The sequence below is a fragment of the Ceratosolen solmsi genome, unplaced genomic scaffold (assembly GCF_000503995.2).
Source record: "Ceratosolen solmsi marchali unplaced genomic scaffold, CerSol_1.0 scaffold35, whole genome shotgun sequence".
Lineage (NCBI taxonomy): Eukaryota > Metazoa > Arthropoda > Insecta > Hymenoptera > Agaonidae > Ceratosolen > Ceratosolen solmsi.
The window spans coordinates 4,788,799-4,812,027 of NW_011948423.1; the positions used below are offsets into that span (position 1 = coordinate 4,788,799).

General features: G+C 26.4%; 2 protein-coding genes across 2 annotated transcripts; both read right to left on the reverse strand.

Annotated features, from left to right (window-relative positions):
* Positions 1 to 1,087: 1,087 nt before the first annotated feature.
* Positions 1,088 to 11,924, reverse strand: LOC105362210 (MAM and LDL-receptor class A domain-containing protein 1). Its single transcript, XM_011499584.1, is given in 11 exon segments — positions 1,088 to 1,155; positions 1,231 to 1,396; positions 2,079 to 2,479; positions 3,025 to 3,246; positions 3,961 to 4,344; positions 5,300 to 5,729; positions 6,422 to 6,598; positions 7,648 to 7,859; positions 7,862 to 8,016; positions 8,802 to 9,174; positions 11,408 to 11,924. Coding segments are annotated over 11 exon segments (2,709 nt in total). The 5' UTR covers positions 11,550 to 11,924; the 3' UTR covers positions 1,088 to 1,108.
* Positions 11,925 to 12,722: 798 nt separating this feature from the next.
* LOC105362211 (synaptic vesicle membrane protein VAT-1 homolog-like) lies at positions 12,723 to 23,229 on the reverse strand. Its single transcript, XM_011499585.1, has 7 exons — positions 22,858 to 23,229; positions 18,944 to 19,073; positions 17,501 to 17,716; positions 16,855 to 17,003; positions 16,178 to 16,328; positions 13,161 to 13,584; positions 12,723 to 12,915 (listed from the first exon to the last, which is right to left on the reverse strand). Exons 1-7 carry the CDS (start codon positions 23,169 to 23,171, stop codon positions 12,890 to 12,892), a joined length of 1,410 nt encoding a protein of 469 aa, XP_011497887.1. The 5' UTR covers positions 23,172 to 23,229; the 3' UTR covers positions 12,723 to 12,889.

Consider the following 23,229-nt stretch of genomic DNA (forward strand, 5'->3'; position numbering starts at 1 on the left):
AGCACAAAACATCGTTTTCATTAAAAATCTTTATTTAACTATTGGTCTATTAATTTAACGAACAATATTCACGTATAGTAAACTATATGCCGTACAATGATTTATACGATTATAAAATTTTGTAAAGCTATTACATTCGAAATAGGAGTAAATATTAAACATAGAGAATGTACGTATATTTACATGTTTACAGTAAAAATATTGATATCGTATCATCACAAACACGACTAATCACAATATTATTGCACGCATTATTCAAATTGTTATCGGAGTCATGTTTGAAAAATTTCACATTCGTATTGTAAATATATATAAGGATCATGAAGACAAATTTGTAAATAAATGTTTTTAATAGCGATAACGTAAATAAATATTGTATGTAATGTTTTAAATTGTTCTTTATGTTGTTAATATATAATTTTCATATTCTTGTAAATATTTATTTTATATTTTTACCTAATAAAATACATTTTTCAATTATCTTACAAAATTTATTCTATTCATTTATTTATAACATGGATTTTTCTTTTAATTATTCCGACATTCATATTCATTTACAAACATTTTACATAAAAAGGATTTTTATAAAAACAATTTACTATAATTTATATTATAGAGATATAGAAATGTTTTATTGTTTAGTAATTATGAGTCGATAATATTATGAGATATTAGATTATGAGTCGATAGTTGTAGCTTAAAATATTTAACGTTATTAAAATATTATATTTTGTTAAAGATAGATTTATACATGTATTGTTATACTTTTCATATGCTAATTAAGTTTAAGCAAATACTTATCGGTTATTGGTTACGATTATTTGTCTATTGATATATTATTTACATTTCGAATTAAATAAATTTCAATCAAGTATTTTTTTTTATATATTATGAAAGTTTCTCACTTGATTAATATATATAATTTTATATTATAATAGAATCTCAAAATTAATACTTTTTAATCATTTTTATATGCTTGTCACATGCATTTAATTATTTTTTATTAAAAAAAATCTAAAATATCAAAAAAGTAATAATGCTATTTTATATTAAAATATGATTATTAAAAATAAATATAATAATTATTGTAAGCTTATGCATTGTGATATTATAGTTCTTGAGATATGGGAGATCGTCTTGCCTCTATTGGCCGGGCTGAAAATATATAATATCTTAAATGTTACATTTCAATACAAATTAAAAATATATAAAGTTTAAGATTAATATTACTTGGACAAGCTTGAGGCTGAAATTTAATGTCGTCGATTGCAAAGCCACCATTACTAGCGCTTCCCTCTAAAATTAGCCGATATGGCGATCGAGCCTCTACTGTTACTTGTGCCCAAGTCCACGAAGGTCTTGGATTATTAAATCCTTTTGCCGTTAACGACCAAAGCTTCGAACATAATAATTAAATGAATATATAAACAAAATTAAAAGAATTTATACTAATTATAATTATTATCAGCTCAGCTTAACTATGTATATTATGTTGTAGTGTTATAGTCAAATTGTTTTAATTTATGATAAAAAATATTAAGATTAATTTAAATTTTAGAAAATGGCAGTATTCAATAATAAAAATAATATATGATCTATTCTTACTTGTAATTTTAATTGCAGTAAAAATTAATGTATAAAATGTTTTTAACGCTGTTACTTATATATATATATATATATATATATATATATATATATTTAAAATAAATATTTATATGAGTAATTTATTTGTGCAAAACTTTATTTATATTTTTCTAATATATCTTAATACTTTGTATGTAATTTTAAACTAATTTTTCAGAATTAATAAAGATAAATAAATTATTAAGACAAATGTAAGTGTTTTATATTGCCAGAATAGTATTATATTTCTAAAAGCTAAAGCTTAGCAAATATTATTTATAAAGGTTATTCAATTTTACCACCTTTGTATTACAATAATTTATTTTAATAAATCTTATTTTACATTACCGTATTATTATAGAAAAAAAAAATATATTATACAATATATGCTCTGTTAGAATATTTTTAAATGACAGGACCAAAATAAAATGTTATAAAAAGTATCGTCTTACCACTTGCTGCTCAGAATCTTCGTCTTCTTGAAATGCTTCTATTGAATCGTTTTCCTTTTGATTTACAGCAATTTTAAGAATTCTTAAGCTTGTAGATTCTTCAACGCCAAAAGCAACAAACCAAAAGGTGAAGCAAGTAACTTCCTCGTCCGGCGGAATGTTGACTACTGGTGATCGCAAGCTGACTTCGCGCTTTTGATTTGGTGAGAAAATGTCAAAGAATATGAAATCACCAGAAGAACCAAAAGTCTTGTCGATAAGTTGCGCGGGCCGATGACTTGGGAAGGCACGTTGCCACTGTACCTTTGGGTCGTTCACTCCACTGCTCGTTACGTTTTCCCAACCGCAAAGCCCTTTTTCGAAACTACAATCTTCAACTCGTACTACAGCACTATTTGGTCTCACTGTGCATTTAAAACATGCAATAATAATATATTATAAGATTTAAAATTTGCGACAAATTCTTAATTAAATAAAAATTCGATATGTACGGCTTTGTACGGCCCCTTCTCTCGACAAATTTAACAACAGCAATATTAAAAACTAAAGATTTACTTAAAACTAAAGATTAATTTAAAAATTAAGGATTTAAAAGTTAATTAAAATTCTTCAGTTATACCTGAAGTAATGGTTACAAATAATTAAATATTAAAACAAAAAAAACAAAACAAACTTATTTTAATAAATAAGAATCATTAATATATCGTGTTTAATAAACATGTTAAAATGTTCCAACTGTTTAAAATCGACTTAAAAGTTTCAAATAATATGCCCAACACTATTAAAATTACTAAGTCAATAAAAAGTTATTGGAAAATCTATTTTGTCATACATCCGAGTAGTCTACATCAGTCTTCGAAGTTTAATATATTCATAGAGAATATGATACGGTAAAAGTACAGCAAGTAATTAACGTTATTCCATAAAATCGAATAATTGGAGAAATTACCACTACAGTTGCCCATATAGAATGCAACATCATCTATTGCTATGTTGCCATTTGCTCGATTGGGACCCCAGGTACCTTCAAAAACAATACTGAAGTCTCGTTTTTCAGTAATAGTAGCCTGTCCATAATTCCAGGTTGGCCCTTGATTATTATATAGCTGCCACACTGGCAACGCTACGGCAAGATTTTCGCCTGTAGGTTGTACCAGTACTCTTAATACACCTATAATTTGAATTTATTATATATACATAAGGAAAATAACAACGACAGGGATATATAAATTTACGATTAAATGAAAATAAAAATGATGTAACACGCGCACAGTTGCCTCTGCTTATAAATAATAGATAAATTGATATTGAACCAATACGATATAGAATTAGGTCTGCCGCAATAATAATTTTGTTAAATAATAATATTCAATCAATCAATCATATATATCCAAGATTCAAATTGACTAGTATTGAATTTTGTAAAAAGATTAATACATTTATAATACAAGTATCTTGTGCGAATAAATACCGGTTAACATTCGAATATAATTATAAAATTTAATTAGACGTAACATTAATTAATATAAAAAAATAACGAAGGAAATTTTCATCGCATAAAAAAGTTTTATCAAATATAATGAATCTTAATTAATTTCGTTTTGAATTGACTTGATTAAATTTCTATGCAATAAATCTATTGTAAGTAACAAGTCGTCAAATTCAATAAATTTCCATTGAAAAAAAAAAAATAAAATAAATAAATAAAATAAAAATAAAATAGAATAGGAAAAAAGGTTGGGTAGGTCGCCAATGAAATACCATTGTATTTCATTGAGAATCAAATGTAAGATTGGTAAAGGCTTTCGATCGCTTCCCCCAAATATTAAAACGACCGTATCACACTATGTTACCTGCGTAAGTAGAATTATTTATGTACGAGTACCTAAGCTTGGACCAGTAGCGTCGATGAATGACTCGAACATAAGGTACCAAAAGGTGAGGCAAATTGGTTCGTCCGATGCCTTGATCTCGTTACTATGAAAATAAGCGGTGTCAGTGACTGCAGCTGCAACCCCACGAGTCTGCAGAGCCATAAAGTACTCTTGTCGTGGACGCATCGATGGCAAACTATAAGGTTTTCTTTGATTACGTGGGCTGAGTGTTTGTTGCGAGACGCGATCCCAATCGACTCGACTGCGACTCCCTTGGCCTGCCGCGTTTATCGAGCTTGGCATATTCGACTCCCGACTTTTAATCCACTCGCATTCGTCAATTTCGAAGCTGCAGTCCCGAGGAAAATTCGCAGGAGCCGCCACTTGAGGAGATTCTACATTTATCGTACTTCATTAGTCGTCACATTTAAATAATAAAAAAATTAAAAAAAAAAGAATGATTAAAAAATCTTGCGCCCTCCTTCTTTCAAATAATATATATTTTATTAAAGCACGTGCTCGTCAATTCGTTATATTTGGCATGTGTGACGTTTTCATTTTCTCTGTTGTATTTGATGTATTAGAATTATGATGGGATTCCATAAGTAATTTCCTATTACAATACAATGATATGTAGAGAATTAATTTTGAGATTGTAATTTTGAATTGTTTTATGAAAAGTTGAGGGGGAGTTGAGGGGGGGGGGAGGGAGGCGGCATTACTTATCTTAATTTAACTGCTTAAATATAGAAAATATAGAATTCCGCCCAAGAGATTATTAATTAATCAATAATAAACATTGTTTGCCAATATAAGTTTTTTTGCGTTACTTTGGAATAACGACGGACTTCGTCGTTCGCTCACAATTCTCATAAGATTAATGCGAAATCACATTTTTACTGACATTTTTACTGACATTTTTACACATTTTCATTGAAGAGAATCTTAGAATATAAAGTATAGGAATAAATAATTACATTGACTCATCGACACATTTTGTCAAAATCAAACTAATAAAAAATAAATGTGTAAAGATGCTAATTCGTGAAGGGATATTAGTTACATGCGTATAGCAAATAGGTTTTGATTCACCTTGTCCCCTTGTCAATCGACTATTTAAGGTAATTTAAGTGGTAAATCTAGATGTTAAGCATCAATGGCCGCAAATAAATCATAAACGTTAACAAGCTAAAACACACAACAAATTATGTGCTTTATATGCTTGAGTTTATGAGTTGGAATTCTATTGAATTTACTCGGCAATCTCTCCACAAAACCAATACTATAAGTAAGAATAAGTAAATTGAATCGAGCGTCGGCTAGTGTAAAAGACTGATTATGAATACTAACTAGGGCAAGTTCCAATTGTAAATGATATGTCGTCAATGGCGATGTCACCCATGGCTGTGTTCCCGACAGTAGCCTCGAAAATGAGTTGAAAGTCATCGAGGGAGCTGACGGTGACGCGCGAATCGAACCACGAATTACCGGCGTTGCCTTTCAGACGCCAAATCTCTTGCAGTTGAGCCTCGGGATTACGAGCATGTCGAAGTAATATTCTAAGCTCGCCGATGCCCGAACCAAACATGTGAAAGGAAAAGTGCATGCACATGGGTGCATCCGGTGCGGTGGCCGGCAAACCCATGCTGATGAGCCGAGCGACGTCACCTGGTCGTCGAGGAAAACTCGAGTCTATGTAAGCGTATCCGCCAGTTGACAGCCTCTCGCTCGCTCCTCTGTCAATCACCGGACCCGTCGTTGGATTGTTACTTCCTCGACTCTACATCCCTCAATCGGTCATATTAATTTCATCATTAATTACGAATTAGCGCTATGGCTAATTCGCTGTGCGTAGACGTTATTCAATGAAATGTGTGCGCTTTCACTGGCTTCTCTAGTTAAAGCTTTAAATATGCTGATAACAATTAGGATTACTCTTGGCGATAAGTTTTCATAATTATCAACGATTGATAATCAGTCGATTTGTAAGTAGAGTATTTCAGATCTCGATGGACCGATGCATTTCGACAAATTTTCATCAATCATTTCTTTGTGTATTTAAGATTTCAAGTACAAAAGGTTCGTTGTACAGAAATATTCCCTTTTATTAGATATTGAACCAAAGTGGTAGATAATATTTGTATAATTACTTTTTTTTAAGGTATCGAAACTACGGTAAAACTGTTATCGACATATTTAGCTGATTTCTGTTTTATTTATATATTTATTTATTTATATGTTGTTGTTTTTTTTTTCTCAATAACATTTCAAATAGCTATTCACTAGCGATGCATTAAATTAGTTCGTTTAGTTGACGTCCAATTTACCAAAATGTAAATTCCTCGACATTACCAATTTTGTATGCATCTTTAAATTAAATGATACAACAATGATAATGTACATTCTAGTATTTACAACTTTAAAGTAAATTTTTAAGCTTTATAAATTGTATAATATGTTAATTATACTGACGATAGACCAGTCAAAATCATCTTCCAAGTCGTTTGTCCACTCGCAAAAACCACCAGCAAAATTACAAAAAGCCATACAAGAGTTTCCTGGTTGAAGATCAATGTCATCTATAGCGATATATCCACGATAGGATCGTGATGGATCGCCAGCATCAACTGGAATACCTTCGATAATTAGCTGAAGATAAAAGAGCAAATAGTCATTAAATCGAGCATTAGATTTCTTTTGGATTTAAGAGATTATGACGTAACAGAAAAATAATTAATTTTGTATTCCCTATATATTAAAGGAATATTAACATTAATAATCATAAAATACCCGTCATTATCATTATTTTACTTGAATAAAGGATATAAATTTCTGTTATCTTATTTGAAATGTTTTTTAAAACACATTTTATAAAATAATACGACTACTTGTACTATTTTAATGACATTAAACATTATACTTACATGTTATGTTTATGTAATATGTTTTTATATAATTTTAATACCATTCTTTCTCAAGGATTAAACTTACAAAGTAATCTATAAACAATGCGTTATGGCTATGGATTTTTTATTATGGAAATTTTTATTTATCTGCTATAATGCTCCGCCTCCTGTTATTGTAACGTAATCAAACAGCGTCTTTTAAAAGCAACATAATAATATTGAATCCTATACTAAAAAGCCAATTTCTAAAGGAATTTCACTAGAACATAATCAGTTCCAGTTCATGGTTAAAAGAATATTTTACTTTGGTTGGAAATTTCTTAATAAACATTGTGCATACAAATATTAATAAATAAATGCTATCATTAAGCATTACAGAACACAAGCAGAGCATTATTAATAACCCGTTCGGCACAAAAATTCAATAGGAAAAAGTTTTTTTTGTCAATACTGCATCGCTGTTTGTGGTATTAATTTTTAATTATAACGATAAAAAGAAAATCGCGAGTTTTATAAGCTTCTTATTTTATAAATTGTTTATTGACGACTTATTGTTAGCCAAGACTTATTCTCAATCAAAATACAAGCTTATCCTTGGACATGTTATTTCTAATTTTAACATTAATTTGCACAAAATTATTTCAACGAGTGCCCGACATGACAATTATAAAAAAATTACGCCTAGAACATAATAGCGCGTTCTATAAAAATATAAAATGAATTTGCATTTTATATTGTTAATATTTTCTATATTTTGTATAGTTGTAATTGATAAAATCGATCGTAAATTACCGTATGAAGATCCGAGAATGTATAAAGTATCTGTGCTTGTTGCCATATCCCAAGAATATGATAGTGGGCATTCCAGATGACGCGTTCGTCTTTTTGACTTTGAACCGGCGGGTTAGACTGAAATGGCCCGTTGCAGGATACCGTACCAGGTTTTGTGTAATTAAGCTTAGCCGCTGTCGAACTAAATTCATCGAATCCCGCATGCAATAGGATCCGTCGATCGCGTATTTAAACATAAAGCAGGTACCGTATGGGCCAGTACTGCCAAGCTGAGGACTGTGCAATAATCCATTTGGACTTACGGAATCCGAAACTGCACTTGTTATCGTTGATTTGCCTATTTGTTGCGAGCTTTCGAGGAAAGCAAATCTGCAATTGCAAAATACACATTCTATAGCAATTGCGCTGTTATTGTAAATAAATAGTAATCGGCTAGTAGCGAAGAAAAATGATTTCGGTATATTTTGATAGAAATACAAGTGTCCTTATGTGTAGCTATTACTAAGCCACACAGGCTAATTCAAAACCTTGTACGTAACAATCGTTTAATATGAATATTATATGTGAGATCGTGTATACGCTGTATAAATATTTCTACTTTATTTGAAAAGTAATTGTTTTACTTAAATGAATATTTGTTATTCTTGAAACACATTCGTGTATGCAATTATTCATTTAATATACATAACAATGTATAATCTATATCAATATATTTTATGATATTTTTTCAAATTGAACAAGAAGAAACTCTTTGAACATGAAGAAGTATAATCCTTATTTATTAGCGATATTTTTTTTTTTTTTATTTTTTTTTTTTTTTTTTTTTTTTTTTTTTTTTTTTTTTTTTTTTTTTAACAAGATTCTAATTATAATAAAGATAATAAGTTATGAAAATTCAAGTGATTTAATCTAGACTTAAAAATGAAAAATGATTATATAATAGAAAATTTATTATATTGTCGTTTCGAATTATACTGGAAAATTGACTTTGTATAATAAGCACACGCGAGCATTGAATGTGATATTATTCCTTTAAACAATAATGTAAATGATGCTGAGTATGGGTCGATGAATTGATGAATATGGCGACAATTTAAACGTCTTGATAAGCAGGAGAAAGCAAAGTATAGTAATAAATACGAGCTAACGAGTACCCTCCCTCCATTGTTCCAACAGTAGAATCGATGGCTGGTCCACCGAGCCAATTGGTCGACATCCCGGTACCAGTGATCCATTTAAGCGCCCCGCACCCATTTTGCCACTCGCAGAGTGACTGGGCAGGTAATGGGCCAAAATCGCAGAAGACCTCATCAGCGGTTGCCGTGGGCACAGGTACCGATGAAGCAGCCAAGTTCCTTTGGGCCAGTGTCCAGGGGGAGGCCGATGTCGTCATATCTAACATTGTAGATCTCTTTGTACTACTAGGAACAAGTCGAGGCTCAATTTGTTCTACCTCGTCGAACGGTTCTGTTAAGACATTATCTATTCTTCTCCATCCTTTTATATTATAACCACGTTCCGTATTTTCTATCGTTAAAAACCAAGGCATTTTTCATTGCTCTGTGTCATTGTGGCACTGAACGTAATATGATAAACAAATATGATCGATATTTAACATTGTGGTGAAATTAACATGTACTTTTATTTTATGCATTGGTTGATTTTGCTCAAAAATCTATGTAAAAGCAATGTTTGAAGACATTCATTAATTAGTTGTCTCATCATATTCTTATGTTATTTAAAGTTTTGAAAAAAGAAAAAAAAAAAATATATATATATATATATATATATATATATATATTAAAGATACACAAGCATATTATGGTAATGTAGCTTTTTAAAAGAATTATCTATGTTAGCCGTTTGTTATGACTGCAACAATTAATTAGCCCCTCTACGATTGAACAAGGGCATTAACTTTTTATAAGAATAATATTTCATTTTCAAAGACAATCGATCAAAAAATAGTTTTCTTTAAGTAGATAAAATCAGTTTCTGTCTCTTTATATATTACGTCCATACAATTCATAAGTGTTTAAAGTTCATTTTACCAATACAAGGCATACTTTTACAATTTTTTTTGTTTTGTTTTTATTTTCCCTGAATATTAATTACTATTTGACATTATCAACTCGAACCGGAATATTGCAGTATTGAATTAACTAACAAAGAACTTTGGTCATTGTGAATGTTATTCTACTTTAGTATTTTATAGAGAAAATGAACTAAATAAATAAAATAATGCCTATAAAGATTAAAATATTTATCTTAACATTTTTAAGTAAAATTATAGTTTTAACAAGACAAAATACTTCTATATATTAATAAATGATTGTATTATTTCTATATTTAAACGACGTTTTTGCTCGTATTGTATATTGACAAAGACTTTAATTATTGTTATAAAAATAAAAAAATTACAGCGTCCAATTAGTTTACATCGACTGAACAAAGTTTTATATTAAATTATTCTAATATTGTTTACAAATGTCATCTTGTCGGTCAATGAACAAAGAGAAAACACTTAGAGCTGAATACTTTATCGTTGAAAGTCAACAATTTCAGAGTTTCACAGTGACGGAAAATAGTATATATTATTTAAAAAAATTACTTTATATACGTATACGTACATCATTATTATTATTAGTTTTAGTTAAATTGAATTATTTATAAATATTTCCATTCAATGATACTGAGTATTAATGAGCATATAATGCAAATGATTTTTTTCACATGAAATGCCATTTTTATTGTTTTTTCTTATCTTTTGTAAAAAGATAAATTGTGTGGATATTGATAATATTTTTGTAACAAATTTATTATACTCTTAAAAATTATAATAAAATTTACAATGTATAATTTTGATAGGCTTGCTTTTAACGTGACATTGTTGTTCTTTAAATTTATACATTTTTAATCATTCAAATTTAATAAACTAATTTGATAATTGCTTATAATAAGAATTATAATAAAAAGCTTCAGAAAATGTTAAAATCTAAAATAAAAAATTATTTATAAGATAACAATTTACAGTATCTATGTACCAAATAATGTAATTAGTAATGAGTTTTTATCACTAATAGTAAATAATATAACTATTGTATTTTTTTACAGATATCTTTATTTTTTAATTATTATATTGTTTGATATTAATACCTTTATATACTTTATATAATCTATTTATTATACCTAAAATAAAGTTCATAATTTTTATTAAAGAAATCTAAAATATAATAAAATAGGAATAATAAAATATCCTATAATATCTATAAGTTTTAGATACATTTGTTAATAAATCCTTTTAATTCTTATTAGATAATTATTTCATTTGTATTTATGAGTAGAGTTAAAAAAGTATATTAATAATTCAATTCAAATTCAAAAAAGTATAATTAATAATTCAATGACAATACTGTTTTCATCGAATTAATTCACACGGCTCGTAAAACCACTCTGAGAAGCTATTCGTATCTAATAATTATTCAATTCAAGAAAAAGTTAATAATGATTTTCTACAAAAAAAAAATTTAATAACATTTTGAGTTAATAGTATATCTTAATAACCATCGATGAATTATGCATAAATTGTCGGGTGTAAAAATATTTTAAATAAAATGATCGAATTGTTACGTAACCAACTGATATCTCACATTTTCAAAAGTTTTAAACAGTAATGAAAACTATTTTTTTTTTTTTCGTTTCTGTTTAATATACAATTTTAAACCAAGCACACTTTAAAAGTATTGAATAGCGAACGTACTATTGGATGCAGCCTCCGAGTTCAAATCTATTTCTTCGCCAAATAATATCGGCGACTGGGATACAGCAAGTGCAGATACTCGACGATTATTGAAAATGGCACTGACAAAATAAATGCACAAAAAACAGTATCGCATTGTCATTTCGTTAGAATCTGGATCTTCATGATAATTGATAACTTTAAACGACAATATCACGGGGTTTACCGTATAGGACTATGAGGCAGCAAATCTGCCTCAAAAATGCGCATGCACACCTTGTTACGGTCGAATACTTCATTTCGTTACGCTCGACAGTTATGTATGCTCGGACCCCCAGGAAATTCTCTCCTGCTCGAACAATAAGAATCCTGGTTCCTGAGTTGATAAATTCCTCGATAAATTGCCTTTATTCACTCTCTATATCAATGCGGATGTATACAGTTACATTATGTTACTGTTGCATGTTTCCTGATCCACGCGTAATGCTCTTTTATTCGTGTTTATTACATTTTATATTTTCTTGCGCTCTATATTTATTATGTATTTGTTACATATGACTAATGAATTTCTTTTATATTAATGTAAACGTTAAATTTGGAGGTGAGGGAATATTCACTTTTAAAATTCACGTTTCATGAATAGAAATTTTTATTTTTCTTTCCTTTTTATATGACTCGAAATAATTTATATCTCGATTTATGTAAAAATGGTATATGAATTATACATAAATCAATTTCATATTTTTCTCCGTTTATCATAGTTTAAACATGATTAACATAGAGATCAATATTATGCTAGAAATGCAATATGAGAAACCAAACTTACTTGTGCACTTACGTGTAACGCGATTGGCAAATAAGCATAAATGTATTAAAAATTTCAATAAATATGCGGAATATCGTATGATTTATTTATTTTTATGTATTATAAAATAGATATTTTAATCAGTGGTTTAATTAATAGAATAATAATGTAAATCATAAAATGTGATATAAAATAAATAAAAGAAAAAAAAAAACTTTAAAAAAATTTACATTCAAATTCTATGAGGAATTTATTGTAATAAAGATAAAAACAATGGTTACAAGTACATAAATTTTAATAAAAGTATGACGAAAAAATTTCTTAACTAACTTATACGTTAGAAGTATTTCTATTCAAATAATATATATTCGTTTATTTATTAAAAAAAAATTTAGTATTTTAAATCTACTTTGCAAATATTACATGATAAAAATACATTCGGAATATAAGGATATGCGGTTATTTTTATAGTAAAGACATAGAAACTATAAAAAGGCTTTTTTAAAAAAACAGTTTGTACATTAATATATTTTTTTTTTTTTTTTGAACCTTATACGTTCATAATCATTTTTTATTAATAATCTTATTCTGATAGTGTGTATTAATTTGTTGCAATTTTGTTCTTGATCTTTTATTGGTAGTGATTAATAGTATAAGTTCCATGAGTATTTTATTCAATTATATTTGATCCCATAAATTCAACTTGACTCTTTTCCTTTTGAACCTGCAAAACATTTTCAATCACTTTTAGTACAATTTTAAATTAATTTATTTACAATACATTGTATATTTAAACGAATGCTATAGAAAATCAAGAATACACGAAAAATATAAAAATTAAGATTACAATAAAAACTTATTTTTACACTTTTCAATCAAACTTGATATTTACTTTATATTAAATAAATAAATTAATATTGAATTTAATTATAATATTCGTGGTTCGTTGTGAAAATATAAGACACCAACCACTATCAGACTTGTCTTCAGATGTTCCATTTGTAAGTTCGGATTCTTTTTGATTTTCAGAATTTTCAACGTCTATACTTGACTTTTTTTCTTCTTGATTTAAATTTTTCTTATCTTTGAGTTTGCTTTTAACAGGAGTAGCTGGTTTCGGTTTGGGTTCCAAGTTTAAGTCAAAAATAATTTTTCCTATGTTTTTGTGATCGTACATCTTTTGCATGGCTTCAACGGCGTCCTCTAAAGCCCAAACTGAATCAATAACTGGCTTGATCTTTTTTTCTTCCCAGAGCTTAAACACTTGTTCAACTATACGTCTAACAAATTCATTATTTCCGTGCTGATACATGAGATGTCGAAGATTTAAGCCACCAATACTTTTATTTTCGTCATACAGCTTCATAGGTGGAACTTTATCAACTTGCCACCACTAGGACAGAAAATGTTTATTAACAATTCTTATATACTCATTACTATAATATTATTGTTACGTTTCACGCTCAAATAAACTTTATGTTTATGTTTTACATAAGTAGTGATAACAAAATAAAATAAAATATTTCTGAAATACCATAACAATCTATCGGTTTCTACTAAGATTTAAGTATCTCAGAATCAATAATTAATTGATTGCATCATACTCAACTAATTCAAAATAAAAATACTGAAATCAATTTGTGCAACACTATTTAAGTTATATTTAACATATGCAACATCGTAATTTATCATGCATTCGATAAAAGTATGAAGAATCTAGTAATAATTCAGCTTAAACATACATGAACTTAAAGAAAATCAATCAGTAGATGTATTATTTTACCTAACTTTATATTTAAAGACAGTATCAGTCAAAAACTTGTTAATTTTAAAATTGTCATGGGAAAAGAATGCATTTTCATATGAAAATGAAGAAATTGAACCATGATTTTATTTAAACTTGTGTTGTTTATATTTGTATCTATCCCACTTTTCCTCCTTCGCCCCCCCCCCTCACTCTCTCTCTCTCTCTCTCTCTCTCTCTCTCTCTCTCTAACCATCTATCTATCTCTCTTTTTCCATACGAAGACAATAAATTTGTAGTTTAAAATTTTTTGTAAAAAATTCCAAGTTTCTATCTAAAGTGTGTCATTCTTCATAATCATAATTTGATATTGTTCACCATTTCCTGTAGATAATCAGGCAATAAATTAGTACCTGCATTGTCTACAAATACTATGACTACTGTGCTCGGCCATTGTACTATTGAAGCATTACTATGGTTTAATGCATATTGTATAAGTGTTATAAACTTTATGTGTGTATAAAATTAATTATTTTTGTGTTGCAAACTACATAGCAATGAAGTAATTTAAGTATGTAATTTAACGATAACCGTTAAGATATTTTTTTTTTATAAAAGTTATGCCTTTATGAAATTTATTATTGATCAATAAATAATCTAATAAAAAAAATGTCAACTGAAAGTAATGAAAAAAATTGTCCCTCTCGCATAAAAGTATGCGAAACCTTTAGCATTTGTGTTGTATTTGTCATTTAATCATATAAATATCACATATAATAATTATATGTATGTATTTGTATCAACAGAAATAAGTAAACTGTGTAATGAAACATACATATCTCAGCCAATTTTTAATACAAAGTAAAAAATTTAAATTAAAAATTTCGTTCAATCTAAAAACATTATAAATATTAATAAAGAAACAAATTTTTATAGCAATAATTACCCCTTTGAGTAGATTCACCAAAGAAATATAATAAAATATACATATATATGTTCATATTAAATATACGCTTTTTATAGACGAATGAAAAATTAATTTATGGTTTTCAAATATAAAATGTAGATCAAAATTCTTTAGTACGAATACATCTTAGCTATATTTAATGTTTAACTTTGTAACTATATAACGATAACAACTATTATTCAATATAAATATCGATTAAAAAATATTAGACAAAGTATGTTATTAACAAATTTTTTAATTTGATTAATGTTTTATCATTAATTACTTCATTAAAAACTGGCATTTAAGCCTACAAAGTCTAATCAAGCCTATAAACAATAAAGTATTACTATTACTTATTGACTCATTGGATATATACCAAATATAAGTTTACAATAAGTAATAGAATGCTTGGATTTCAAACTTACGTGTTGTCCAAATGAATAAAGCATCATTCCAGGATTTACAATTTTTGTCCGTATTGAATAAATTCTAATAATCATATACGCGTATATGTAAAAGCTAATACATAAAAAGAAATATAACGTAAAAACTTATCAATTAATTCATTCTTTCTTAATAATGATATAATGCTATTACTCTCTAATTTACATAAATCAACGGTATATTCATTATAACTGTGTATAATATATTACAGTAAATATAAAATAAACTACAGTCATTGTTTAAAAATCAAAATTAATTTATCGTTATAATATACGTATTTATGTATACCTAATTAGGCATGCATCTATGTAAAGTAAAATAATTGAATAAAATCAAATTATATCGAATATATAAATGAAGAAGGAAAATGTTATCTGTGAGAATTTGAAAAGTTCGACGATAAATCAACTATGCTGATTTAAATAGATTAACTTGAGTATTGTAATGAAAACTGCTAATTATAAACTTCTAATTAATAAATCTATAAATCGATAAATATATTAAAAAATAATAATAAAAATCTAATCATGTCGTGCTAATAAAAATTTGTACCTCAAAAAATATACGTTGGAATATTAATGAGCTTTTATTGTTGTCACTTTTTATATCTTTGAAGCTAATTATATGCGAGCTTTTGTCATATTATCATTTGGTATACAGTACAGCTTCAAATTCTCAAAAAGCCATTTATGTATACATTGGATAAATGAAAAATATATCTTATTACTCAAATCATTTTTTTTTTATCCGACATGATAATTTTAACTATTGTATTAGAATATCAAAGGATGAGTATTAATTTTGCAAAGTTATATTTTGATTAATTAATGCAATGAGATAATTACTTACAAATCGGGCAGCTGATAAGCTCTTATTCTCACTCGAATTACTCAGTCCATAAAGAATATATCTTCCCATCGGTTTAAGTAGAGCATATCCACGTCTGTATTCTTCGCCATACAAGCAATCCAAAACAATATCGACACCTTCTGGCGATTCTCTACGTTATTTAAAAATGTGTGAATTCTCAAGTTATTTATAATTAAAATTCGACCTCGATCGCATATTTAATATATAATCCATTAACGGTGTGCATTAAAATTTCATTTATTTCGGCAAATCATTAACCAAAACATCGAAATAACGATGATAAAAAAGGTTTCGGTAACATAAAAACGTCCTTGGACAAAAACAAGAAAATATTATTTACAGTAACGTTCGTTGATTATTTCATAAAATTCTGTAATAAAATTATATAACTGCAAGAAAAATATCGTTTAAATTAATAATGTAAATAAAATACGAATAAAAAGTGTCGCGATAATGATTTTAAAATGCTGTTCTTAGACTTATTATACTTATTCTATTTTTGGAAATACTAAAACCTGGGTCTTTAATATATTATACATTATAATTTATATATACGCGATGTAGAATTAAACTTTCAAATACTTTTGATTGATAAGCGAAATGGGGAGCAACATATTAAATGTTAATAAAAAATAAGTTAAATCAAGGTATCTTACTTTCTTACAGCTCCACTGTAATCAACACCTCTTTCAAGAAGATGGTCAATATTTCCAGAAGATTTTAGAATTTCATGTTTATTTTTATTACAGACTCCAAAGATCGTTACATCTTCCACAGTTTTAGCTAATTGAACAACTGCTTGACCCTAAAGTACGAAAAAAAAAAAAATAAATAAAAAATAAAAATCAAAAGTTAAAAATGAATAATGTGTATTTTTAACGCTTATAATATATAGTAAAATTATGGACATTAAAATTTTTTATTTCAATAAATAAAATAAATATTTTAATATGTGAAATACATTGAATTATTGCTTACAATAGACAAATTACTCAGTCATCTTATAATGAATCTTATGATTAATTTTGCAGTACTTTGTGTAATGTGTATTTGCAAGAATTCAATGAAAAATATGTATTACATATTGTTCTATAATATGTCATTAATTTAGTAACTTAACTATTATGATATGTCAAAAATATTTGCTAACATAATTTACGCGGGTTTCAATAAATGTTTTTATAATAACGATCGATAAAATATTATTCATTCGACCATAATATTATATGTGGAATAAATTTTAGGTAGTATTTATAAGGAGAAAATTACATATATTAAAAATGAAAAAAAACTTATACTTACGACGCCGCCACCAGCACTATGAAGAAGTATACTTTTTCCAGGTCTCAAATTTGCGAGCTCAAATAGCAAAATGTATCCAACTGTGTAATTTAATGTAATGGCAACAGCTTCATCATAGTTCATACCAGCGGGTAAGCTGTAAACGGAGACGGCTGGTACTGATACATATTCTGCCCAGGCTTTATGATCCGGTAAGGCAACAACTCTATCGCCTACCTAATAAACGAAGAAAAAAAAAATCAAAATTAATTAAATTATACTTAAGATAACAACATTACTACTTCGCTAGATTATACGTAGAGTAGCTTTGATTTCATTAAAGTATATAATCTTAAAAAGTATATTGATGCTTCGGTATAAGGCACTCGTTTAACGATACTGCAAACAAAATCAAATAATTAGGAAAACTCACTCTTTAATCGTATTCTTGTTTTCTAATTATCAACTTAAAGTAAGTAATAAAAATTGATTAGTCAGATGAGATGTTAAAACGGAGAATGGGCGAAATAAATTAGAACGAATTACGAGATATGAACAAATTATTAATTTTTATAGAACAAGTGTGTGAAGTAATATTAATTTTGAGTGCTACAGTATGTTCTCTTTAGAAATAACAACAGAAGGCAGGTTCAAGGAAATAGCTCTTTAACTAAATGAAATAATGGTTTCGGTGAAAAATCAATTCGATGAATGCAATGAAAGTATCATTACTGTTAGAAATAAAATGTATCCTTTGTCCTTGTATTTTACATAAAATTGGCAATAAATAAATAAATTATATAAACAAATATTAAAATACTAAATTTTGAATATATTTCATTACGAGTAAATAAATAATACAAAAAATACATCTTAATTGAATTATTAATTTTCTATGCTATATGTTCTTATGTTGCTTTTTATTATTAAAAAGCGCGAATTATGGTGAGTAAACTTGCTGAAATCGGATAATTTGCTCCGTATATTTTCCAATATTTATCAATTGTCTCGTATAAATCGTAATTCAAATCGTTTAGAATATAATTCAATGACTGATTCAAACTATATAAAAAAACTTTTATGCATTATTCTACTTCTAACTAGAAAAATTCCATCTAATTCTATTTATTAATATTAATTTTATTCGAAATATTATTTATACGAAATTGTACTCCATATTCTATCTCGATATATTTGTTTAAAATTTCGGAAAATAAAAGCTCGTTAATGAAAATTTCACACAATATATATTAAATTAAAACAAATGCTTATAATATACAATTACACGCGCGGATGTAGAAAATTAAAATTTTTGGTTAAAATAGACATGAAAAATTTCATCTACAAACTTGCATCATACAAACATACAAATATATAAAATATATGAAAATTATAAGATTACATAACTTAAACATTTATATATATATATATATATATATATATATAGATATATTTTCTCCTTACTTTGAAATTGGTGACGCCTTCGCCGACTTCTGCTATCTCACCAGCACACTCGAAGCCCATTATGAAAGGAGGTTTCGGTGGATTGTCCAAAGTTCCTTGTTTTGTGAGCAAATCTTGGAAACTTAAGCCACTAAAATCATAAATATTTTTGTAAGTATTATTAAATATAAGAAATATTAATATAATGCATACACATTAAATTATATGTCATTAATAGTTAATATTTATATATAACAAAGTCTATTGAAAAATTGATCTCAAATATATACCGACTCATTCATAGTTATAAATTTGAATCATTACAGTTTATTTGATTTTTACATTTATGTGTGTATTAGTCTCTTTCTCTCTCTCTCTCTCTCTCTCTCTCTCTCTCTCTTACTCACTCACAATACATACGCTCTCAAATACAGTTTTGGATTAATATAAAATTTGCGCAATTAGTTAGTTTAAAATGATCGTAGAACTGAAATTAAATAAATGATTATAAACATTAAATAGCTAATTTTTAAATATATGTAGAATTAATAATATTTTTTATTAACATTTAATTGTATTACATCAACTGATTTCTTCTGATATTAAAAAACAGAATAGTAATTAAGGTAATTAAAATCATTTTTAAGTTTTTATGTGCATGCGTCGAAAAAATACATTTCTTGTTAATAATATTAGGAAAACATTTAAAAAGTTTTTAATCAGCTCAATTTAATGGGAAGGGTTGAAGATAAATTTATAAGTTTGTTAAAATTAACAGCATGTTTTTCATTAAAATAATTACAATTATTTATAATAGGGAATAACGTAATTTCATCATCAAGAAATACAAATATAAGAGAACTCGGACAATATATACTGTGTTTAATGTAGGTTTAATTTTACGAATTTAGAGAGAATAAGCAAATAATAATGAACGAAGCTATTTCAGAATTTTATGAATTAAGAACAAAAAGGTATATTTTGGTGAATTTTGATGTTGGTTTGTAATTCCTTAATAAGGTAGATTTGAAGATTAACATTTATTAAAGACTTTTCAACACAGAGTTATTATAATTATTATATAAAAAAATTATAGAATACATATATATATATATATATAATGCGTATTATTTCTTAAAATTTCTTTATGGCAAGTTAATAGTATGGAATTAATGAGACCGACAATTGATATTGTTTAAATTGTTGATAATATTGATATTCCAATCGGCATTTAACCAAAATTAATTTATAAAGTTAATTTTTATAAATTTTACTATATCTAAAATAAATCATGTATTTTTTTAATATGAGCGTACTATATTAGTTTGTTATTTAATTATAAAAACTTTTCTAATAATAAGATTTAGTAATAATTCATTGTATAATCGAATAAAAATCTAATTGATATTTCATGCGCGCTAGTATATTGTCCCGTATTTGTTAATTTTAATTTTATTTATTATTTTATTTTCAGCTGTTTGTAAATACAAAATAGAAATTTAAACTATTACGAATATCATCGTTAAACCAAAGTTATCATGCAAAAATTATAAAGGAATTATAAATAAATGAAAATAGTTGATGGTATTTTGATTATTTTTATAACGTTTTATAATATAATATTTATAATGCATTATAATTATGGTAATATATAATTTTTAATAATTAATTATTACTATATTTTTCACTATCAATCATCATCAATCAATGTCAATTGTAATTTTCGACAATTTCATTTATGTTATGCAGCAAACATTTATGTATAAATAATTTCTTTTGACTTATTCTCGTCTTTCCTCTCTTCACAGCATTCCAATATTGTTTAAAATATTTAGCCTAATATAGTGTCATTTAAATTTTATTTTCTTTTTCTTAATGTCAAAAAGTTTTCAATTATAAGATCTAAATTGTAAATACTAAATAACGGATACAACAACAACAACAACAACAACAACAACAACAACAACAACAACAAAATAGATTAGACTGAAATAATGGAGAAAAAGGTATAATTGATCAATTTTTCGAATATGATATATATTAAAATAATATATTTAGCGCATTGAACTAAACAAATATTTAAAAAGGAACAGAAAGATGCGACTATTTTTATATTGGCATACAATTAATATAACGAAATATGTTAATGCATTAAGGATAATTAATAAACATCGAATTATTAACATACAAAATTGCATCTTAAGCAGAAAATAATTAGCGTATACTTGAGTGTTCTTATGTCGATTGATTAATATGATTAAAAATTTAATTATGAATATTGATTGGGTTCAATCAAACTTCAGTTTCATCTTATTATAAAAATATTTTAGGCAAGAATTATTAACTTATTCTTTTCATTGAAAAACTTTTTTTTTCATTTAATAATAAGCGATTAAAAAAAGTATAAATAATGAAAAAAATACTAATAATATATATTACTAATAGCTGATAGTATAATATCACTGTTATAATCATTAATTATCATGTTAATACCACAGTATAGAGCAGATTAATGGTTTGCAGTAAATAATATATTTAGGAGAAGGAAATAAAATACTATTTCAATTTAGTGTAATGATGATATATTGTTGTAAATATATAGTATTGTATCTTTTTAACTTACCATTGATTTGACTTATTTTCTTTTATTTTTGATATTAAGTTCAGTAGGTTGTTTGATAAACATTCATATTGTACATTTCCTTTACATATTTCATAATATTTTTGTAAATAGTGTACATATTCAGGCTATTTTGTTAAATTTAAATATAAAAAATATCTAAATTATTAAAACTATAAATCTTTATAAAATATGTTTTGTATGTATATTTGTATTTAATTATTATTTAGAATATAATACGCATTCTTACGAAATAATATTTTAATTTTTATAGATTGTTTATGAAGGCATATAATGTTATAAATTAATATATTTCAATAAATCTATTTTTTTTTATATTATACTTAAACTACTAATTATAGACTTAAGCATTTAGGATATAATTTTTTTAAATGTACTGTGTATAATGAATAACATGAAATTAATGACAAAATTATGACAAATAAAAGATAATGTAAAGTTAAATGAAAAAGAAGCTTTTTAGAATTATTTAAGTATTCATATAAAGTAAAATGCAAAAAAATATAGAAATACTTATATTAGTATTTATATTATTACTATTACATAGATATATAAGGTATATAACAGAATATTTTGATATGTTAAAGTTCATCTTCTGATTACTTTAAACAGATATAAATATCGAATTACATTTACTTAAACCAAATGCAATTTGTTATATATTATAATACCATGTAATTATGTTTTAAATAATAGTGCTCTAGAAAGTAAAATGATGATTATAAGAATGCCATTCAAAATTATGAATAATTATTAAAACTATTTAATACCCTATAAGATTATTTTATGTATAGCTATGTGAAACTTGTGAATTTTTAAATTATAATATATTATTTGTCAATATAGACATTTTATTTCATTAAATTATTTAATAATTTAAACATATATTTAAAATGATTTATGTGACTCCAAATGTGACTTGTTAACTCTTGGTGGTATTTTAGAAATTATAACAAGAAAATGTTTATACTTAAGATATTATTAGTTATAATAAGAATACAATTGGATAAGAATACAAAACAAAATTACTTATAATTTTTAAGTTAAATAAATATTAAAGGATCATTTATATAAGTGGTATAAGTTGTAGTATTAAGAGTTAAATGAATTATAGTATTAATGTGTACTTCATTTATTATATTACAACGAAAAATAAAGAACAACAATATTGCAATGTTTCCAAATCAAACAATTTTCAATTTTGCAAAAATATTAATTGGCTATTATTTTAATTGAATAGCAATTGAAAAAAGAATTGATGCAAACATTTGTATAATACTCGTATAATACTCACCAAGCTTTGATTTTGATAAGAACCTCGTTTTCAGAGAGTGTAGGTTCAGGTTTCTTAAGTGCCTTAATTTTAAATCCCCCAAACCCGTTAAGCACGACAGCGCGCATTTCCTTGGGTGGTTCTTGGATGGATTTTTCGCCGTTCTCTTTTGGTTTGTCGCCGTCGCCATTCTCGACAATCTTCTCGTTAACGTCATTTTTTTCATTCTTTTCCTTCTTGATTCCATTGATTTCTTTATCGTCAATTGAAATTGTCTCTTGCTGCTGACAACTATCGCCCTCGGCATGCAAGTTCATATCCTTATCTTCTGACATTTCTTTTATTTTATTTTATCTTACGTCCCGAACTCTCTCTCTCTCTCTCTCTCTCTCT

Coding starts and splice junctions, on each gene's coding strand:
- LOC105362211 (XM_011499585.1), bottom strand. CDS start 23,171: ATGTCAGAAGATAAGGATATGAACTTGCATGCCGAGGGCGATAGTTGT. Junction 19,074..22,857: donor CTTATCAAAATCAAAGCTTG/GTGAGTATTATA, acceptor TTATGATTTTAG/TGGCTTAAGTTTCCAAGATT. Junction 17,717..18,943: donor AAGGCGTCACCAATTTCAAA/GTAAGGAGAAAA, acceptor TTCGTTTATTAG/GTAGGCGATAGAGTTGTTGC.